The sequence below is a fragment of the Salminus brasiliensis genome, chromosome 8 (assembly GCF_030463535.1).
Source record: "Salminus brasiliensis chromosome 8, fSalBra1.hap2, whole genome shotgun sequence".
NCBI classification, from domain to species: Eukaryota; Metazoa; Chordata; class Actinopteri; order Characiformes; family Bryconidae; genus Salminus; species Salminus brasiliensis.
This window is the reverse complement of record NC_132885.1, coordinates 11,871,418-11,888,450: the sequence shown is the minus strand read 5'-3', so window position 1 is coordinate 11,888,450 and position 17,033 is coordinate 11,871,418. Positions and strand designations below refer to the sequence as shown.

Below are 17,033 nucleotides of genomic sequence, written 5' to 3'. Positions count from 1 at the left end.
TTGCTCTGACCCAAGACCCAAGGCCCAAAATAATAGTAGATCCGCAAGAGTTTGTTTCCTGAACACCAGCCCCTGAAACACACTGTTCTGTGGCCCATTGGTTATTTTCTTTACTGACACAGGGCTGGCCCAATCATATCACTGAGGAGAGGGGGGGTGCTGCTCCCTCCCTCCCTCCCTCCCTGTGTGGTGTAGTGTAGGATGAACGTACCGTTTTCTGTTAAGATCTTCTGATAAATAGCGAGAAACAAAGAAACTTGCTCTTTAAGCAAAGGCTCCCAAAATTACAGACGTTTGCCCCAGCAGGGCCTGCTTCAGCTCCCTTGGCTGATGACAGTGGTGGTGGTGGTGCTCACAGCGGTTCTGGCAGTGGCATTCACACTGCACTGGCAGATGGACTGCTTTCACAATGTCTGAAACCTTGATCAAAGTTACCCAAGAGCTCAAATCACTTTGTGTACCCAGTAGTAGTTTTATATATGATACCCCCTCCCCCCTTACTCTAAAATCATACAATTCCACTGCATATACAATATATACCTTTATTAATACAGTACATATATTCCTAAAAAATATTTCTTACAAACACTCTATTTAATGTTTTTTTCTGTGCTGAATGTTGAATATGTTAAACAACATATATTTTATTTAAAAGCACGCTGATACAGAGAGAGACAGATTACAGTATTTTACATGGCTGTCCATCATTCTTCACCACAAAGTACTGGGGGATATGCTTGCAGTATTGTGTAGAAGTCATACAGTATTGTACAATGATCATACAGTATACAGTACAATGACCACAAACGATTCTGTAATAGTCCACTTTACATATTACTGAGGTAATGATATCACAGCTCCCTCAAAGACTTTAAGTGGTTGTATCTTTCCGATCCAGGAAGTAAAAATTGACCTGTCTGTCTGGCACAAGCACCGAGCGATTGATGGCTTTGACCTCTCCTACTTTCGGGTCAGACTTGACTTCAAACAGCTTGATTATCTGGATGGAAATCAGATACAACAAATGAACACTTTACACTTGTGAGGGTCTCCGCTGTTAGATTCAAAATACTGTTAATACGGGGTTGTGTCACCTTTAGCAGCAACAACTGCAACCAAATGCGTCCAGTAATTGGAGATCAGGCTTTCACATTGTTGTCGAAGAATTCTGACCTACATTATTAAACAAGACTACTTCACTCTTCCATATGTGCAGATGTAGGAATTATATTCTAATAACTTCTCCATTTAAGTCATATTTGTGCAGGTGCCACCACACAGTAGAGCTGGGCGATATGGAAAAATATTTAAAGACATTTTTTATAATACACAATATTTATCATAATATTTTGTCATGTAGACAAAATGCACTAACAGTGTAATTTTTTACAAATTGCTTTCCAAATACTTTATTATACTGAGTACTGAGATTTTTACTCAAAATATGCTATACGCACACCATTGAATTAAATAAGACTGAGTAATGAGCTTTCTGTAATGAAACGGGCAGTTGATCAGTGCTCCTTAAGCACTAATAAACACATATTTCGTACCACGATAAAAATTTATCACAATACCATAAAATATCGTCATATTGCCCAGCTCTCCTACACAGTATAACAGTCTGCTAAATCTTCCTGAGGGTCTATGTGAAAGGCTTTCACATTGATGTGGAAAGATTCTGACCTACTTGTCTTTGCAGAATTGCTTTAAGTTACAAATGCATCATTGCCTTAAAATATTTTAGGTTGTTGTTAAAGCAATAAAACATGAGAGGGAGTGTGTTACTGTGAAATAACAGCAGTGTTACATTTCATCACAGTCAGGCTGTTATTTCATGATAACACACATCAGGGGCTCTAATGGTTTTTTAAAGTAGTTCAGAAAATAAGTAAAGTACAAAATTAATAATTTAATTCATGAATTGAGCCGTGAACGAACCATTTAATGTTTTAATGTTAGCATTTCCCTCCACCAAATTATAGTTCCTTAACAAGTAGCTTGATGCTACGCCCCAGAAAGGAACTCCACACACTCACTGCAAAGCCTGCAGGTCCTTCAAACATCAGACAATTAACCTCCATCCCCCACTTACAGTTCTTCTTTCTTGTCTGTTTTTTTTGTTATTGAGTATCCTTGTATTAATCCATTAATCTGTTACGCTTTATATACCATATAAGACATATACCAAGTGGAGTGATACAGTTATAACAGCACTGTAGATTATCTGTAGAACATCTGTATACATGAGATGCTTACCCTTGCCAGAGACAGGTGCATCTCCAGTTCAGCAATGCGTCGTCCAACACACCCTCTCACTCCAAACCCGAATGGGATGGATCCAAATGGGTTGGGCCTCACCCGTCCATCCCGTAACCAGCGTTCAGGCTTGAAGGTCCGCGGTTCGGGGAAGGTCTTCTCGTCTTGACAGATCACGTAGTGACAGATTACAAATGTGGTCTGTTCACAAAAGCTATAGATTAGCTGAATAAGTATAGGGGGGGCTGTAATGCTGGTAAAGAAAAAACAAGGACCTTTTTAGGGAAGAAGTGTCCTCCGATTATCGCATCACTGCCTGTTAGAAGACGTGCGTTAATGGGGACAACTGGATACATCCTATATGTGATCAAAAATAAAATAATCATTAGATGGTGAAAATGACATGTTCAATACAAAAATCTAATTTGGACAGTTTCACAGTTACCTCAAATGTAGTTGATTAGCCAAGATTTGTTTGGTGACTACAGCTCTCAGGAGGGAATGGGACAATGTAGCTAAAAAACACATGATTACCTAGTCCTAAATACATTTGCTTATGCAGTTACTAACACTGCATGACACACATGGCCTCATAGCTCCAGCTCAAAATCATGCAACAAATGTAGGAGACCAAACATGCCTTTACTGATCAACTACATCTGTGGTGAAAAGAAAACTTTCATTCCTTCAGTCCTTCAGAACATCCACCTTAGAGTCTCTTTGATGACGGCCTTCAGGTAAGGCATATTGTTTATGTCCTCAACTGTTGGAATTTTGTCCCCTTTGATTGTGCTGACCACTTCCTGATACAGCGTGTCCTGTGTTTTTGGATTTTGTGACAGCATATTCAAGGCCCATAGCATGGTGTTGGATGTCTAAATGCACAAATAAAAAATAAAAAAGAAGTGAAAAGAGCACATATTTGTCATCAACTCTTTTTAAGAGGATATTTAATTTGAGAAACACACCTACATAGCACAAACAACTGTACTTACTGTGTCCACGCCTGCCAATAACAGCTCAGCAACACTCCCGTACACGTCCTTTTTGCTCATGTTGCTGGAGAGAAGGTAGGTGAGGTACTCTCCTTCAACTTCTTGGTTTGCATCCAGACGCTTCTGAATGTCCTCCATCTTGTTGTCAATGAGTCTGCAGGCTATACAAACAGCAGGTAGATGTTTCTCTTATGATCATGAGATCATGAAGCATCTTGTGCATGTGCTTCTAGGTTAAAAAGCTAAGCCAAAAAAATCATGCATCATTTTCTGCCCAGCCCTGTACATTTTGGTGTCCACAGATGGGCAATGGAATGATGGTGCTCTATACAGTATATACAGTATTACAAGATGAGGTGAGGTGGTTATCATCCTATCATCCTTCCTGCTAAATGCCTTAAATGTAAATCATCCAACATCACTAACATTCTTGTTGCTGAATGCAATCAAATGCTCATAGCAATGCTCAAAAATCTAGCAGAAAGTCTACCCTGCCCTGGACAGTAGAAACAGTTACTCCAACAAGAGCAGTTAGTCCTGTCAGGAGAGGAGTACCCCAGTCTCTTGAGACCCTGTTGAAGTTAGCCCACCATTCTACATACCGGGTCCACATTTCAGCTACACTGGGTGTTTGCCTATTGCAGCATTTCACCTAAAATTCTCAACTGAGAATTAGGATTGAGGTCCTGTGATTTTGCTGATCAACCAAAGCATCTCAGCAGTCTATCATGTCTGTTGAGCTACTCACACAGTTTTGCAGCAATGCACCCTACAGTTGTCACCCTGGACTGTGAGAGTATCAGTCATGAGTTTTGCTTGGCCATAAAGCACAAAGTCAGTAAAAGAGTGGGCTAAAATACACAGGAGAATATTGATGTAATCCTTATCTGAAAAGATTGAAGCTTTTATTAATGCAAGGGAACATAACTACATATTAGAGAGGGAATGATTCAGGTGGCAGTTTTGGTCCGTTTAGCTAATATGAGAAAAAAGCTACCTCACCAAATTTGAAAATTCCCTCCCAGCCATCTATGTAGCGCCCCCAGAACGGCAGGTAATTGCGGGTCCACTTGGGCAGAATGTTCACATGCGTGCCGTAGGTGAACATCTTGGCAATGGAGTCGATGAATTCCTGAGTTTCAGGTGGAATCTTGTTTTCCAGACAGCCAATGCGAGTCTCAAACAGTATGCGAGAAATTCCTGAACACGCAAGACCAGGACAACACAAGGTGAGATGATCAGATCAGACAAGTAACTGGTTTATCTTCTCAACAGGAGGAGATTTGCATATTCATATCATTCATATCACACACAATTATTGAGTCTTATTAATGAGTCATGGATTTTAAGATGAACTGGTAGGCATCACTTAGGCCTGGCTTTACCTTCTAGAGCAAAACGATACAACTCGTTGGACATGTTGGGCACCAGATTTCCAGTGGGGCTCATCTTACGCAGGTGGTTTAACCTTTTGACAAAATCTGTGACCACGTCATTAACTACATTCTCATACTTCACTGAGTCTCTGGGATGCAGCATGCGTTTATTCAGCACAGCTCTGAGTTTGTACCACTTCTCTCCTTCCCTGGTGAAACAATACAGGAGAAATATTGTTTCTGTAATCAATAAAATTGTACAGGAGAAAGTGAAAGATTAAAATAGGTTTATTATTCAGTTATTAGTGCAGTCCCACAGGGTTTTATTTTTTGGGTTCGTAAAACTGATGCTAATTATTCTGCTTCAACTTTATTGTCACAAATACACAAAACATGAGACATGAGAGTGCACAGACAATAAGTACAAAGAGAATAAATACAAAATATACGAAAGTGTGCATGAAGGCTGGATGATTAAGGTGCAAATTAAGTTACTATACTAATAGTAAAACTTATAGTTGGTGTGGTGCAACAGAGAACACCACTACCTGCCAGTGAGCTACCACACCATGTGGGAGACTGGGGTTCGATTCCTGGAGTGGGTGACTATGCTGCGTTATACCAATAAGAGTCCTTGGGCCAGACTCCTAACACTCCATTGGCTCACCTCTGTAATCTGAATAACCTTGTAAGTCGCTCTGGATAAGAGCATCAGCTAAATGCCATGAATGTACATGTAAATGAATATGTACTCCAGTGATGTTTTTGTGAGAGTAAATTGTGGCATTAATGTAGTTAATTAGAGTGACAAACTGAGGTGTAGGCCTAGGCCCAGAGGTTTGAGGGATTAAAATAACAATGTTTTAGTGAGTAATGACAGGTCAAATGTACAAAATGTATCATTATCAAATTAATTTTACATGAACTGAAAAAGAACTGTTATATAACTGTACTAAACCTTTTTCTACCTGGAAGAACGGACTTTAACTCTCATGGGTACATTGGAACAGTGTTTACAGCTGTAATATACAGGCACCAGACTGCAATAAAGGGTGGACATGGCTTACTCAGTGAAGGGACCATAGCCTAATCCTTTCATATCTCGGAATTCAGTCCATGCAGTCATGTCTCCTCTGCAAGGGAACTTCTCGTCTTTCCTCAACAGCTCCTCCAGTAGTTCCACACTAGCCAGAGCAATGCCTTGTGTCCCACCAGTCCCACCCATCACTTTATACATGGGTCCGTAACGCTTTTTGTAATGCAACTAAGAAAAACGCAAAAAATAAACAGAATTATTTAAATAATATATATTGTTATTAAAATATATAAATAAAAAATAAATAAATAAAAAATATTTGTTCAGTACAGTCAAGTGAGACCCACATATAGCATATGCTCTTTGTCCATTGTTTCCATTAATAAAAGACATCAGCTCTTATCTTATCCACTTTATCTTTTTATTGCATGTCATTTAATAACACAACAAGACCACAGGTGTAGACAATTTACATGTGGTCCATTCTTTAATCCGTGAGTTTCAAGGTAAATATCAGGTGTAACAGCAAATTACAGTGAGGCTTACTGTACCTGTAGCTCATGTATACGACTGTAGTACCCCTGAAATATGAGCCCGTGGACGAGTGTGGACAGAGTGACCACCGGGAGGTCAGCCTCGGTCCTGATGCATTGTCCTGATCCTGAGGCATTGTCTCCTATCCCCCTACTTAGGTCCAGACTCGTCGCGGTGGGCCTCAGAAACAGCCGTCCCGCCGCGGACTGGACCGAGCGCACTGCCATCGCAGCAGTAATGAAGAAACGTCCAAACAACAGCTTGTGTTTCAGTGTGTAGGGAGAAGGAGGCGGGGCCACAGCCCAGGACATGGGGGGGGGGTATATAATTTTTTTTATATATATTTATTAATATATTAATTTACACGCTTAAAACACTCAATCAAATATTACCTGTAGGTTCTGATTGTATGAAGCACACGAGAAAAATATTTTTTTAATTATCACATTAAAATGCATGAATGTTTACAATCGTGGGTTCGCACATGCGCACAGTCGCTAGGTAGGACGTTTCGATGGGTAGCACAACTCGACAGAACACCTGTTTAAGGTGGGTATCTAGCTGAGGCAGCTAACTATGGATATAAGAACATGTTTGATAAAGAAATCCCCACAGGCCTGTTCAGCATTATTAAACATTATAGGTTCCCTCACTGGGACACTGGCTGACGTCAGAACCCCTGGACTACAGCCCTGGTTAACGTTAGTTGAACCACAACCTAATACACTTGACAGAAGATAGCTGTAGTTACTGTGTTGAAACTAACTCAAGCAAACACATCACAAATTACATGTAATTATAACATGTAAATCATCCAATGTAAAGCATCACTCTGTGTATACATCCCTACTTACTTCTACAAGTGCAGCACCTCTGCAAAGCCCTGCTAGTACACTGAAAATTTTTTTGAAAAGTTTTTGTGTAAATGTGAATATTTCACATTTCATTTTTTACCAAAAAAAAGTATCCATGAAGCTGTGTGGACTGAGCTGTACTAAGGTGAGCATAAATACACTGTGGGAGTAAATGGGTCATGGCACTCAAACAAGGTCCAAGGTACTATCTTACTCAGAACAGACATTCTCCCCATTTGTCCCTCAGTAGCTTGAACTGATTTATACTGTAAATACAAAAGAAGAGACATTAAAGAACAAGAATAACATCAATAACCTTGTCCTCTCTCTCTCTCTCTCTCTCCTTTCACCTCATTTACATTATCAGGGGACAAAGCAGCTCTCTTCTTTTGGATGATGTGTCCTGAGACTGAAAACTACCTCTCACAAGACTCTGTGGTTGCAGGGTTGAGAGGTATTTGCGTGCAGTGGGTGCCAGCCTTGCATGTGCTCCTTCTCTTTTTGACCACCACTGTGGTCAATGGACACTCATCCATATTCACTTTGGGTGCTGCTTTGTAGAGGCCCAGACATCGTTCTATCAGTCCTCTTCATCTGTGTCTTCCTCTTGCTCTACTTTGGAGGCTTCTTCTCTGTTTGTTGTGCAGGCATCAGGTTGTGTAATGAAGCCCACACTTCACTCCTTTCATCTTTGGGAAGACACTTCATATTCTTAAACCTGGAATCAAGTGCAGTAGCGATTTTTAGCCATGTGAGGCTTGTGGTGTCCTTCTGTTAAGCTAGATCTGTGGTGATCTCACTATCTTCTGAGGACTCCATAACCCTAAACCAGTGGCACAACACTGGCAACACCACTGAACAGGAGACACACTGCTCTCCACCGAGCAGTTCAGTCACATATCTGCAATGGAAAGTAAATTGTTATTTACTAGAAAGACACACTACTTTCTGGTCTTCGTCCTGCACATAGGGGATTTATGAGGGGAATGAGAGAGAAGATACACAAGTGGAGACGTCAGACGCAGACATGCATAAGTAGACAAACAGCAAGAACAGACACATGCACACAGAAAACACCATATGCATGTAGAGAGAACACACACACACACACACACACACACACACACAACACAGGAAAAGAGAGAGAGGGAAATATTAATCCTGTCCACTTCACATGGTAATGTTACAGGTCTGCAGAGTCAGTGTAGTGGTCAGTGGAGATTTGTTTCGCTGGATTCGCTTCACCATCTCTAATGTAGAATTCCATCTTGTTGTAACGTCCTGAATGAGTGATTCTTGCTTCTGCCCAAGTGTGACCTGCTGTTCTTTTAATTTATGTGGGTTTGATGGACTATGCTTGTGTGCACAGTGACACCCAGGTAGTTGTCATTGCTCACAGAAGTCCAGTGGTCCCCTGTGAGTGACCCCTTCATGCCCTCTCGCTTTCATACAAATTGTGCATTCTTAAAATGATGGTTCCTCTCGAGGGTAGGTTCTAAGAGGCGTCTCCTGATGCAATTCAAATGATTTCTTGCAGTCCATCATGTTCTACATGTTCTATGTTAACTGGGCTGCAGTGTTTAGCTATCCAGTTACCAAAGCAGTAGTTACTTTCTCACAGGTTTCGTTATTCATCCGCGAGTACCACACTACTGTAATCACACAAGGCACAGAAGAGATGATTCAGTAGGGTGTTTTGCTTTGAGGTGATATGTCAAAGATGAATTATTGTTATTAATTATTCTGTGATAATTAAATTCGCCTTTGCAAACTGTGCAGATTACTTTTGTTTTCTCCAGAGATCCACCAGGCAACTTTTTAAAGCAAAACTTTCCCCTTAAAATTCCATCCTTTAGCCAGGATGGTCTGGTTTGGTGGTACATCATAGGTCACAGGTCAGCCTACTCCCTACAAAATTAAGCCTTCAGTACTAAAGCGAGTAAATGGACTGATATATATCAGTCTGCGTGAAGTGAAACGTCTGAAAGACTTTCTGCTGAGGACTCTTCTATGAAGGTCATTGTGCAGGTGTAGAACAGTGCAACCCCACTCCAGAGTCTGCTAAATCTTCTTTTAATTTCCCTTTGATAGCAATACAATAAGCAGTTCTCCATCACTCATTCCTGCTTACTGACATTTTTCAATTACATTAGGAACTGGGAAAATTTACAATGATCGTGAACCAACCATAAACCTAACAAATTAGTATCTGTTGATATTAATGAAGAATAATAATGTCAATTGTCTGTCAATTAATACGTTTTACTTCTACTCCCTACATTTTACATTTTTGTACTTTTTACTACATTTTTCAAAACAGGCTCGTTACTTTAGATTTTTGTTAGTGAATCTGCATCTGTGAAAGCTTTAAATTGTGTGAAAAGCAAACTGAACTGATTTCCGTGAAACTATTTACTTTGATAAATTGCAATGACCGATCACCTCGCCAAAAGTTTCAATCTCTTCAGGTATTCAACACTATTTAACATAGTGATCATTTCTTTTTTTTTTGAACAGTGCCACTCTATATACAAAATACCCATAATAATGCAGTATAAAATATTTTTAATTTCTTAAAAAAATTAAAGTAAAAACAGAGTATTTTTCTGTTCAGACTCACAGAATTACATTGAACAAAAACAAATACAGAGAGAAACAGATTACAGTATTTTACATGATTGTGCCTCATTCCTCATCCAAAAGCATTGTGGAAGATGCATGTAGTAATATGTCATGTATAATGTAAGTCATACAGAATTGAGGAATGATCATGAACTATTTTGAAACAATATAATAAAACTTTGTGTAATCATTCAGGATTGTACATTTACAGTATCATACAATACTGTAGAATCAACATATATATTTAATAGTTTCACAAACACATACTTCACAGTGGAGGTGCCCGATGTTGGTTCTATTGATCCACCCGGCAGAGAACAGTGCAGAAGGTCTATTAGAGCCAGGTGTCTGGGATCTGATCTGAAAATCTTGGGGGTGGAAGATGTGCAGCACCTGGATGTGTGCTCTTCACAGTGCCCACTTTACATATTACTGAGGTAATGATATCACAGCTCCCTCAAAGACTTTAAGTGGTTGTATCTTTCCGATCCAGGAAGTAAAAATTGACCTTTCTGTCTGGCACAAGCACGGTGCGATTGATGGCTTTGACCTCTCCTACTTTCGGGTCGGGCTTGACTTCAAACAGCTTGATTATCTGGATGGAGATCAGATACAACAAATTAACACTTTGTATTAATAACATTTTAGTTGTGTCACATGCCAAATGCTTCCTATAATTGGAAATCAGTCTTTCACATTGCTTTGCATCATTGTCATATTCAATTCAATTTCACTTGAGCTTCAAATGAGGGACTGATGAACAAATCATCTCTCTGGTAGCTGCTGCAGAATTCATGGTTCTATCAGCTAAGTCTCCCAAGCAGCCATGTATGATGTTATTAGGTCATGGTGTTGTTTTTAGCTTTATGCCAGCTGTAACTAGACCCGTCTTTTAAAGTGGTCAGTTTTTGACTCCTGAGTCCTCAGGACATTATACCAAAAGGATTTAGTGGTCAAATGTGAGATGACCCTTTGTGCCTTTTGATTAGTAGTAGTTTTTCCCTTGTTGTTCTCCCATTTCTTGTCTAGCCTCTAGAAAATCAGGAACCATAGCCTTATCTGAGGTGAGCAGGGCCTGCAGTTCCTTACACGCTCGCCTGGGTTCTTTTGTGACTGCCTGGTTAAGTCAGTACTCAGCTCTTTGAGAAATTTCAGTAGACCAACCACTTCTGGTAAACATCTCCAATGTGAGTTTTCATCATTTAGAGATAGTGGCTTTCACTGTGGTTGGGTTAGAAATGGCTTTTGTAAGACTTTCCTGTAGCTTCTGGAATATATTTTGATCACAGAGTGTGCTGCTTTTTGAGCCCTTTTAGCCCACTTCAAATTGCTGGAAAGGCTATATTTATGAGATGACCATAACATTGGTATTGGGACTTGTTTATTTTTAAAAATTGATTAAAAAGTTGTATTATTTTTGAAGTTGTTGTTCGCTTCTATTACATTTAGTTTGTAGATCTGAAACAGTTTAATGTCACAAACAGCTGGAGGACAGAACTGTAGAGAACATCTGTATACATGAGATGCTTACCCTTGCCAGAGACAGGTGCATCTCCAGTTCAGCAATGCGTCGTCCAACACACCCTCTCACTCCATACCCGAATGGGATGGATCCAAATGGGTTGGGCCTCACCCGTCCGTCCCGTAACCAGCGTTCAGGCTTGAAGGTCCGCGGTTCGGGGAAGGTCTTTTCATCTTGACTGATCGCGTAGTGATAGATCACAAATGTGGTCTGTTCACAAAAGCTATGGATTAGTAGATTAGGAATAAGGATGGGGGTGCTGTAATGCTGGTGAAGAAAAAACAGGCACCTCTTTAGGGAAAAAGTGTCCTCCGATTATCGCATCACTGCCTGTTAGAAGACGTGCATTAAGAGGGACAACAGGATACATCCTATGTGTGATAAAAATAAGATCAATTGATGGTGAAAATGATGTTCAGTAGAACCCAATATTGTGAACAAGTAACTTTAAAGTAAATAACATTTGCTAACATGTGAAACTATGACAGAATGCCTGGAATGTGATTTGTACATTCTCTCCATTTGTGGTGAAATATGATGGCATTATCTGGGTGCGTACATTCAGATTTAACTGTGTGTTCCAACATAATCTTAATATGCACAAAAGAAATGTGCACAAAAAGATTTACACAGTCTTTAGTTACCTTAAATGTAGTTGATTTGGTGGCTGTAGCTGTGCACTCACTGGGACAATGTAGCCAAAAACTAACATAAGCTTATAATCCCCTCATATTAGCACTGTGCAAACTGCATGTCTAAATTAGCACACATTAACTAAAAACCACATGATTACCTAATCCCAAATCATTTGATTATGGGTGTTTTAACACTGTATGACACTGGCCTCATAGCTCCAGATCAAAACCATGTAGCAAATGTAGGACACCAAACATGCCTTTACTGATCAACTACATTTGTTGTGAGATGTAGTTGGCCATGAAGCACAAAATGTAAAAGAGGACAGTTTAAAGTCCTTCAGAACATCCACCTTAGAGTCTCTTTGATGACGGCCTTCAGGTAAGGCATATTGTTTATGTCCTGAGCTGTTGGAATTTTGTCCCCTTTGATTGTGCTGACCACTTCCTGATACAGCATGTCCTGCACCTTTGGGTTGTGTGACAGCATATTCAAGGCCCATAGCATGGTGTTGGATGTCTAAATGGACATATAAATATTTTATGTAGACATTAGATTAGAGGTTAGAAGTCAGGACTATATAAACAAACCTACATAGTTTCATATTGTTCTTACTGTGTCCACGCCTGCCAATAACAGCTCAGCAACACTCCCGTACACGTCCTTTTTGCTCATGTTGCTGGAGAGAAGGTAGGTGAGGTACTCTCCTTCAACTTCTTGGTTTGCATCCAGACGCTTCTGAATGTCCTCCATCTTATTGTCAATGAGTCTGCAGGCTATACAAACAGCAGGTAGATGTTTCTCTTATGATCATGAGATCATGAAGCATCTTGTGCATGTGCTTATGATTCTATAAATGAAACATAATTATTAAAAGAGAGGAGAGGAACTTAAAGTTCATTCTAAGTAAAATAAATCTTAAGCACTTCTTATCAAGAACACAAGGACAGACATTAAGGATTTTGATGCATTAGGGGGAAAAAACAACACAGGCACCTTTTGAAAAGGAACTGAAAATCCACAAACGTTCACTTAACGTTTATTTACATTTATGGCATTTAGCTGACACTCTTATCTAGAGCGACTTACAAGGTGACTTGTATTACACAGGTGGGCCAATGTAGTGTTAGGAGTCTTGCCCAGGGACTCTTATTGGTGTAGTGCAGCATACGGTCACCCAGACTGGGAATCGAACCCTGGTCTCCCACATGGTGTAATAGCTCACTGGCAGCTAGTGGTTTTATCTGTTGCGCCACACCAACCACACGTTCAAAGACATACACCATATTTTCAACTGTTTGTGGACATCCATTCTGAAGAACACATTCAAGTACCTCAAGTTGCACCCATTGCTGACACAGATGTGCAAATGCACACACAGTTTGTCTAGTCCCTGTAAGGAAATTAGGATGGCCATGATTAGTCGCTGTAGTCGATGACTACAAAAACAAACAAACAAAAATATTCAATAGGTTTTTAAAAGTTTCAAAAGACCCAATGCTTTGGAAGTATGAAATCACCTGAAATTAACACAAAAAGGTGGTTTGTACACTGGACCAAGTTTCAAAAGCACCCTGCAATGCACAAGCACCTGAAGAAATAACGTTCAGGCGCTCTTGTAGAGTATGGACCAATGTTGTGGACTCATGTTCATGTTTAAGACCTAGCGTGCAGATGCAACACATTGTGTGCACTGTATTGCCAGACCGTCCGCATTGCTCAGTGTTCATGTTGCTCCACCAACAATGGCGACAGCATACTTTAATGCCAGACTTGTTCAAACCGAAGCTGGAAGGTAAAAATAAGGAACAAAGGAAACCGACACCAGTGTTTATATGTAAAGGAATTTTGGGGTTGCTGGGTGAACTAACTAGGTGAAGGTGAAGTTATAAGGGGCCCACTTTTTCTTCAGAGATCACATTAGATTTTATATTGGCAGGAAATTATATAAATTCTAATTATTTGATGAACATTACCACTTTATGTTATTAAAAAACAGACCCCACTGTAAGCACCCACTGATCACACACAGTAATACACCATGGAGCTGATTGGTTTTGAAGAATTGTTTAGATGAATCAACTAATTGAGAAAATAAACAGTAGATTAATTGGTAGAAAAGTAGAAGTTAGTGGCAGCCTAAAAAAATAAACAAAAACAATAAAGTCCTGTCAAACAAAGATTACACCAGTCACTTAAGACCCTGTTGAATTTAGCCACCACTCCACAAACCGGGTCCACATTTCAAGCATCTCAGCAGTCTATCGTGTCTGTTGAGCTACTCACACAGTTGTCATTCTGGACTGTAAGAGTATCAGTGCAGAGTTTTGCTTGGTCATGAAGCACAAAGTTAGTGAACGAGTCGGCTAAAATACACAGGAGAAGATTGGTGTCATTCAGGTGTCTTTCTAGACTACTTCTTGTACTCTGGTGCAGAAAAAATGTAGAGAGGCACAGCTTCCCTAATAATAATAATTATATTACCCATTACTATTATATGAGTAATGTTACTGTCTTACACACATGCATGAAATATTTTCTTTGCAGCATAAAACTGTATGTTACTTCTGGCTAGAACTCTGGCTAATGAACTATCACCACATTGTCTGTTGAGCAGCTGACTTTCTATTTACAAACCTCCATTACTCCATGAAACTGAATAAAACTAGAAATGTATTATGTGTAGTGAATTTGCATGGCATGTACTGTAGGTTTTCTTAGCTACTTAAAATGTGGGGCAGTAAAACCCTAATGTCATCCTCACCTGAAAGGCTTGAAGCATTAGAGGACATTTTTTGGTCCATTTAGCTTGTATGAGGAAAAGCTTTGTGGTGTCAACTCACCAAATTTGAAAATTCCCTCCCAGCCGTCTATGTAGCGCCCCCACAATGGCAGGTAATTACGGGTCCACTTTGGTAGAATGCTTACAATTGTACTGTAGGTGAACATCTTGGCAATGGAGTCGATGAATTCCTGAGTTTCAAGTGGAATCTTGTTTTCCAGACAGCCAATGCGAGTCTCAAACAGTATGCGAGAAATTCCTGAACACGCAAGACCAGGACAACACAAGGTGAGATGATCAGATCAGACAAGTAAGACTGGTTTGTCTTCTCAACAGTAGGAGATTTGCATATTCATATCATTCATATCACACACAATTATTGAGTCTTATTAATGAGTCATGGATTTTAAGATGAACTGGTAGGCATCACTTAGGCCTGGCTTTACCTTCTAGAGCAAAACGATACAACTCGTTGGACATGTTGGGCACCAGATTTCCAGTGGGGCTCATCTTACGCAGGTGGTTTAACCTTTTGACAAAATCTGTGACCACATCATTAACTACATTCTCATACTTCACTGAGTCTCTGGGATGCAGCATGCGTTTATTCAGCACAGCTCTGAGTTTGTACCACTTCTCTCCTTCCCTGGTGAAACAAAACAGGAGAAATATTGTTTCTGTAATCAGGAAATGATTAAATCATAATTTTACTAGAGAAACTAAATACACCTTTAATGTTAAGTGCAGATAAAACACTAAACATAACACTTTGGATCATAATTCAGTTATTAGTCCAATTGCAGAAATCATCATGATATATTTGGTAATTGTTCAGCACATTTCGTGGAGACCCACAGGGTTCTTTTTAAGGGTTTGTGAAACTGATGCTAATTGCGCCATTAAAGCAGTTATGAAGTGTAGGCCTAAGCGCAGCGGTTTGAGGGGTTGTTTATCGTAAGTCATGACAGAGCCATTTATAACAAAAACATTTATAACATTTATAACAAGTCACATTATCAAATTAAAACAAATTATTTAAATAGTATAACAAAATTTTATATATACATATATATATATAAAAAATTTTAATGATAAAGAACCATTACAAGGTTTTACAATGACATTGATATTTTTGGGTTTTTTTCCCAGGCATTTTTTGGACTTTCCACAGTCAGAACAGCCAATAGAACACTGGCCTGCCAGCAACACTGACCGCTCACCTAAATGTATATAGTACCTAAGTTTTTATAGTAAATCATATAGTGCAGCAAAATGTTATATAAAGACAAAAAAAAATTTCTACTTGGAAGAACGGACTTTAACTCTTATCAGTACATTATGGAACAGTGTTTACAGCTGTAATATATCAGGCACCAGGCTGCAATAAAGGGTGGACATGACTTACTCAGTGAAGGGACCATAGCCTAATCCTTTCATATCTCGGTATTCAGTCCATACAGCCATGTCTCCTCTGCGAGGGAACTTCTCTTCTTTTCTCAGCAGCTGCTCCAGCAGTTCCACACTAGCCAGAGTAATGGTGTGTGTCGCACCAGTGACCACTTTAAACATGGGTCCATAAAGCTTCTTTTCATATAACTGAGAAAATCACAAAGAAAAAAACATTTATCAATTCTTACAATCATTTACTGACTTGCTGGTGTGGATAATCTGAACTACAGTAAATAAGCCTTTGATAGAGAAAACATTTGAATACTACCTTGCAAGTACTGAAAACTAATGCTGCAGTAATCCTTGTTTAATCTTTGTCTAACCTTGCCTAACCCTAATTATTTGTTCAGTATAGTCAAGTGGGACCCGCATAAAGCAAATGCTCTTTGTCCATTGTTTAAACAATCCTGATCTAATTTCCATTGACAAACCACTCCTAAGAAATACCTGAAACCACCAGTCCTGGGTTCAGCTCTTCTGTTATCCACTTAATCTTTTTATTGCATGTAATTTAATAACACAGTGATCTGGCACGCAATAAGACCACAAGTGTGAACAGTTTACATTTGGTCCATTTTTCAATCTTTAAAAAGTTCTGTAACAGATAAACATCAAATTACAGTGAGGCTTACTGTACCTGCAGCTCATGCATACGACTGTAGTACCCCTGAAATATGAGCCTGTAGACGAGTGTGGACAGAGTGACCAAAGGGAGGTCAGCCTCGGTCCTGATGTTTTCAGGACTGCCCTGTAGTGGGATGGGCGCAGCCGCATTGTCTCCTATTCCCATCGCTAGGTCCAGACTCGTCGCGGTGGGCCTCAGAAACAGCCTTCCAGCCACGGACTGGACCGAGTGCAGAGCTAGGCGACCTGCCATCGCAGCAGAAATGAAAGGAATGTCTAAACAGCAGCTTGTGTTACAGTGTGTACGTAGAAGGAGGCGGGGCCACAGCCCAGGACATTAACTA

The 17,033-nt window shown here is 39.8% G+C and overlaps 2 protein-coding genes across 3 annotated transcripts; both read right to left on the bottom strand.

Moving 5' to 3' along the window:
* Nucleotides 1-522: 522 nt before the first annotated feature.
* LOC140560563 (sterol 26-hydroxylase, mitochondrial-like) lies at nucleotides 523-6,465 on the bottom strand. Of its 2 annotated transcripts, XM_072685046.1 has the most exons (9): nucleotides 6,218-6,465; nucleotides 5,698-5,894; nucleotides 4,640-4,839; nucleotides 4,257-4,454; nucleotides 3,255-3,415; nucleotides 2,968-3,134; nucleotides 2,535-2,616; nucleotides 2,260-2,460; nucleotides 523-1,000 (listed from the first exon to the last, which is right to left on the bottom strand). In XM_072685046.1, exons 1-9 carry the CDS (start codon nucleotides 6,425-6,427, stop codon nucleotides 872-874), a joined length of 1,545 nt encoding a protein of 514 aa, XP_072541147.1. In that variant the 5' UTR covers nucleotides 6,428-6,465; the 3' UTR covers nucleotides 523-871. The 2 variants fall into 2 exon arrangements, with proteins under 2 accessions (XP_072541147.1, XP_072541148.1); XM_072685047.1 differs by lacking the exon at nucleotides 523-1,000 and having other exon boundaries at nucleotides 2,269-2,423.
* Nucleotides 6,466-9,608: 3,143 nt separating this feature from the next.
* cyp27a1.1 (cytochrome P450, family 27, subfamily A, polypeptide 1.1) lies at nucleotides 9,609-16,942 on the bottom strand. Its single transcript, XM_072685627.1, has 9 exons — nucleotides 16,703-16,942; nucleotides 16,022-16,212; nucleotides 15,063-15,262; nucleotides 14,678-14,875; nucleotides 12,450-12,610; nucleotides 12,187-12,353; nucleotides 11,488-11,569; nucleotides 11,208-11,408; nucleotides 9,609-10,271 (listed from the first exon to the last, which is right to left on the bottom strand). Exons 1-9 carry the CDS (start codon nucleotides 16,940-16,942, stop codon nucleotides 10,143-10,145), a joined length of 1,569 nt encoding a protein of 522 aa, XP_072541728.1. The 3' UTR covers nucleotides 9,609-10,142.
* Nucleotides 16,943-17,033: the final 91 nt, after the last annotated feature.

Bases quoted from the DNA above. Each gene is read 5' to 3' on its own strand.
- LOC140560563 (XM_072685046.1), bottom strand. From the start codon at position 6,427: ATGGCAGTGCGCTCGGTCCAGTCCGCGGCGGGACGGCTGTTTCTGAGG. The intron at 4,455-4,639 runs GTAAAGCCAGGC...TTGCGTGTTCAG, and splicing joins GTATCGTTTTGCTCTAGAAG to GAATTTCTCGCATACTGTTT. The intron at 2,617-2,967 runs GTGGATGTTCTG...GATCACATATAG, and splicing joins GTCATCAAAGAGACTCTAAG to GATGTATCCAGTTGTCCCCA.
- cyp27a1.1 (XM_072685627.1), bottom strand. From the start codon at position 16,942: ATGGCAGGTCGCCTAGCTCTGCACTCGGTCCAGTCCGTGGCTGGAAGG. The intron at 12,611-14,677 runs GTGAGTTGACAC...CTGTTTGTATAG, and splicing joins GGAGGGAATTTTCAAATTTG to CCTGCAGACTCATTGACAAT. The intron at 10,272-11,207 runs GTAAGCATCTCA...ATCTCCATCCAG, and splicing joins TGCACCTGTCTCTGGCAAGG to ATAATCAAGCTGTTTGAAGT.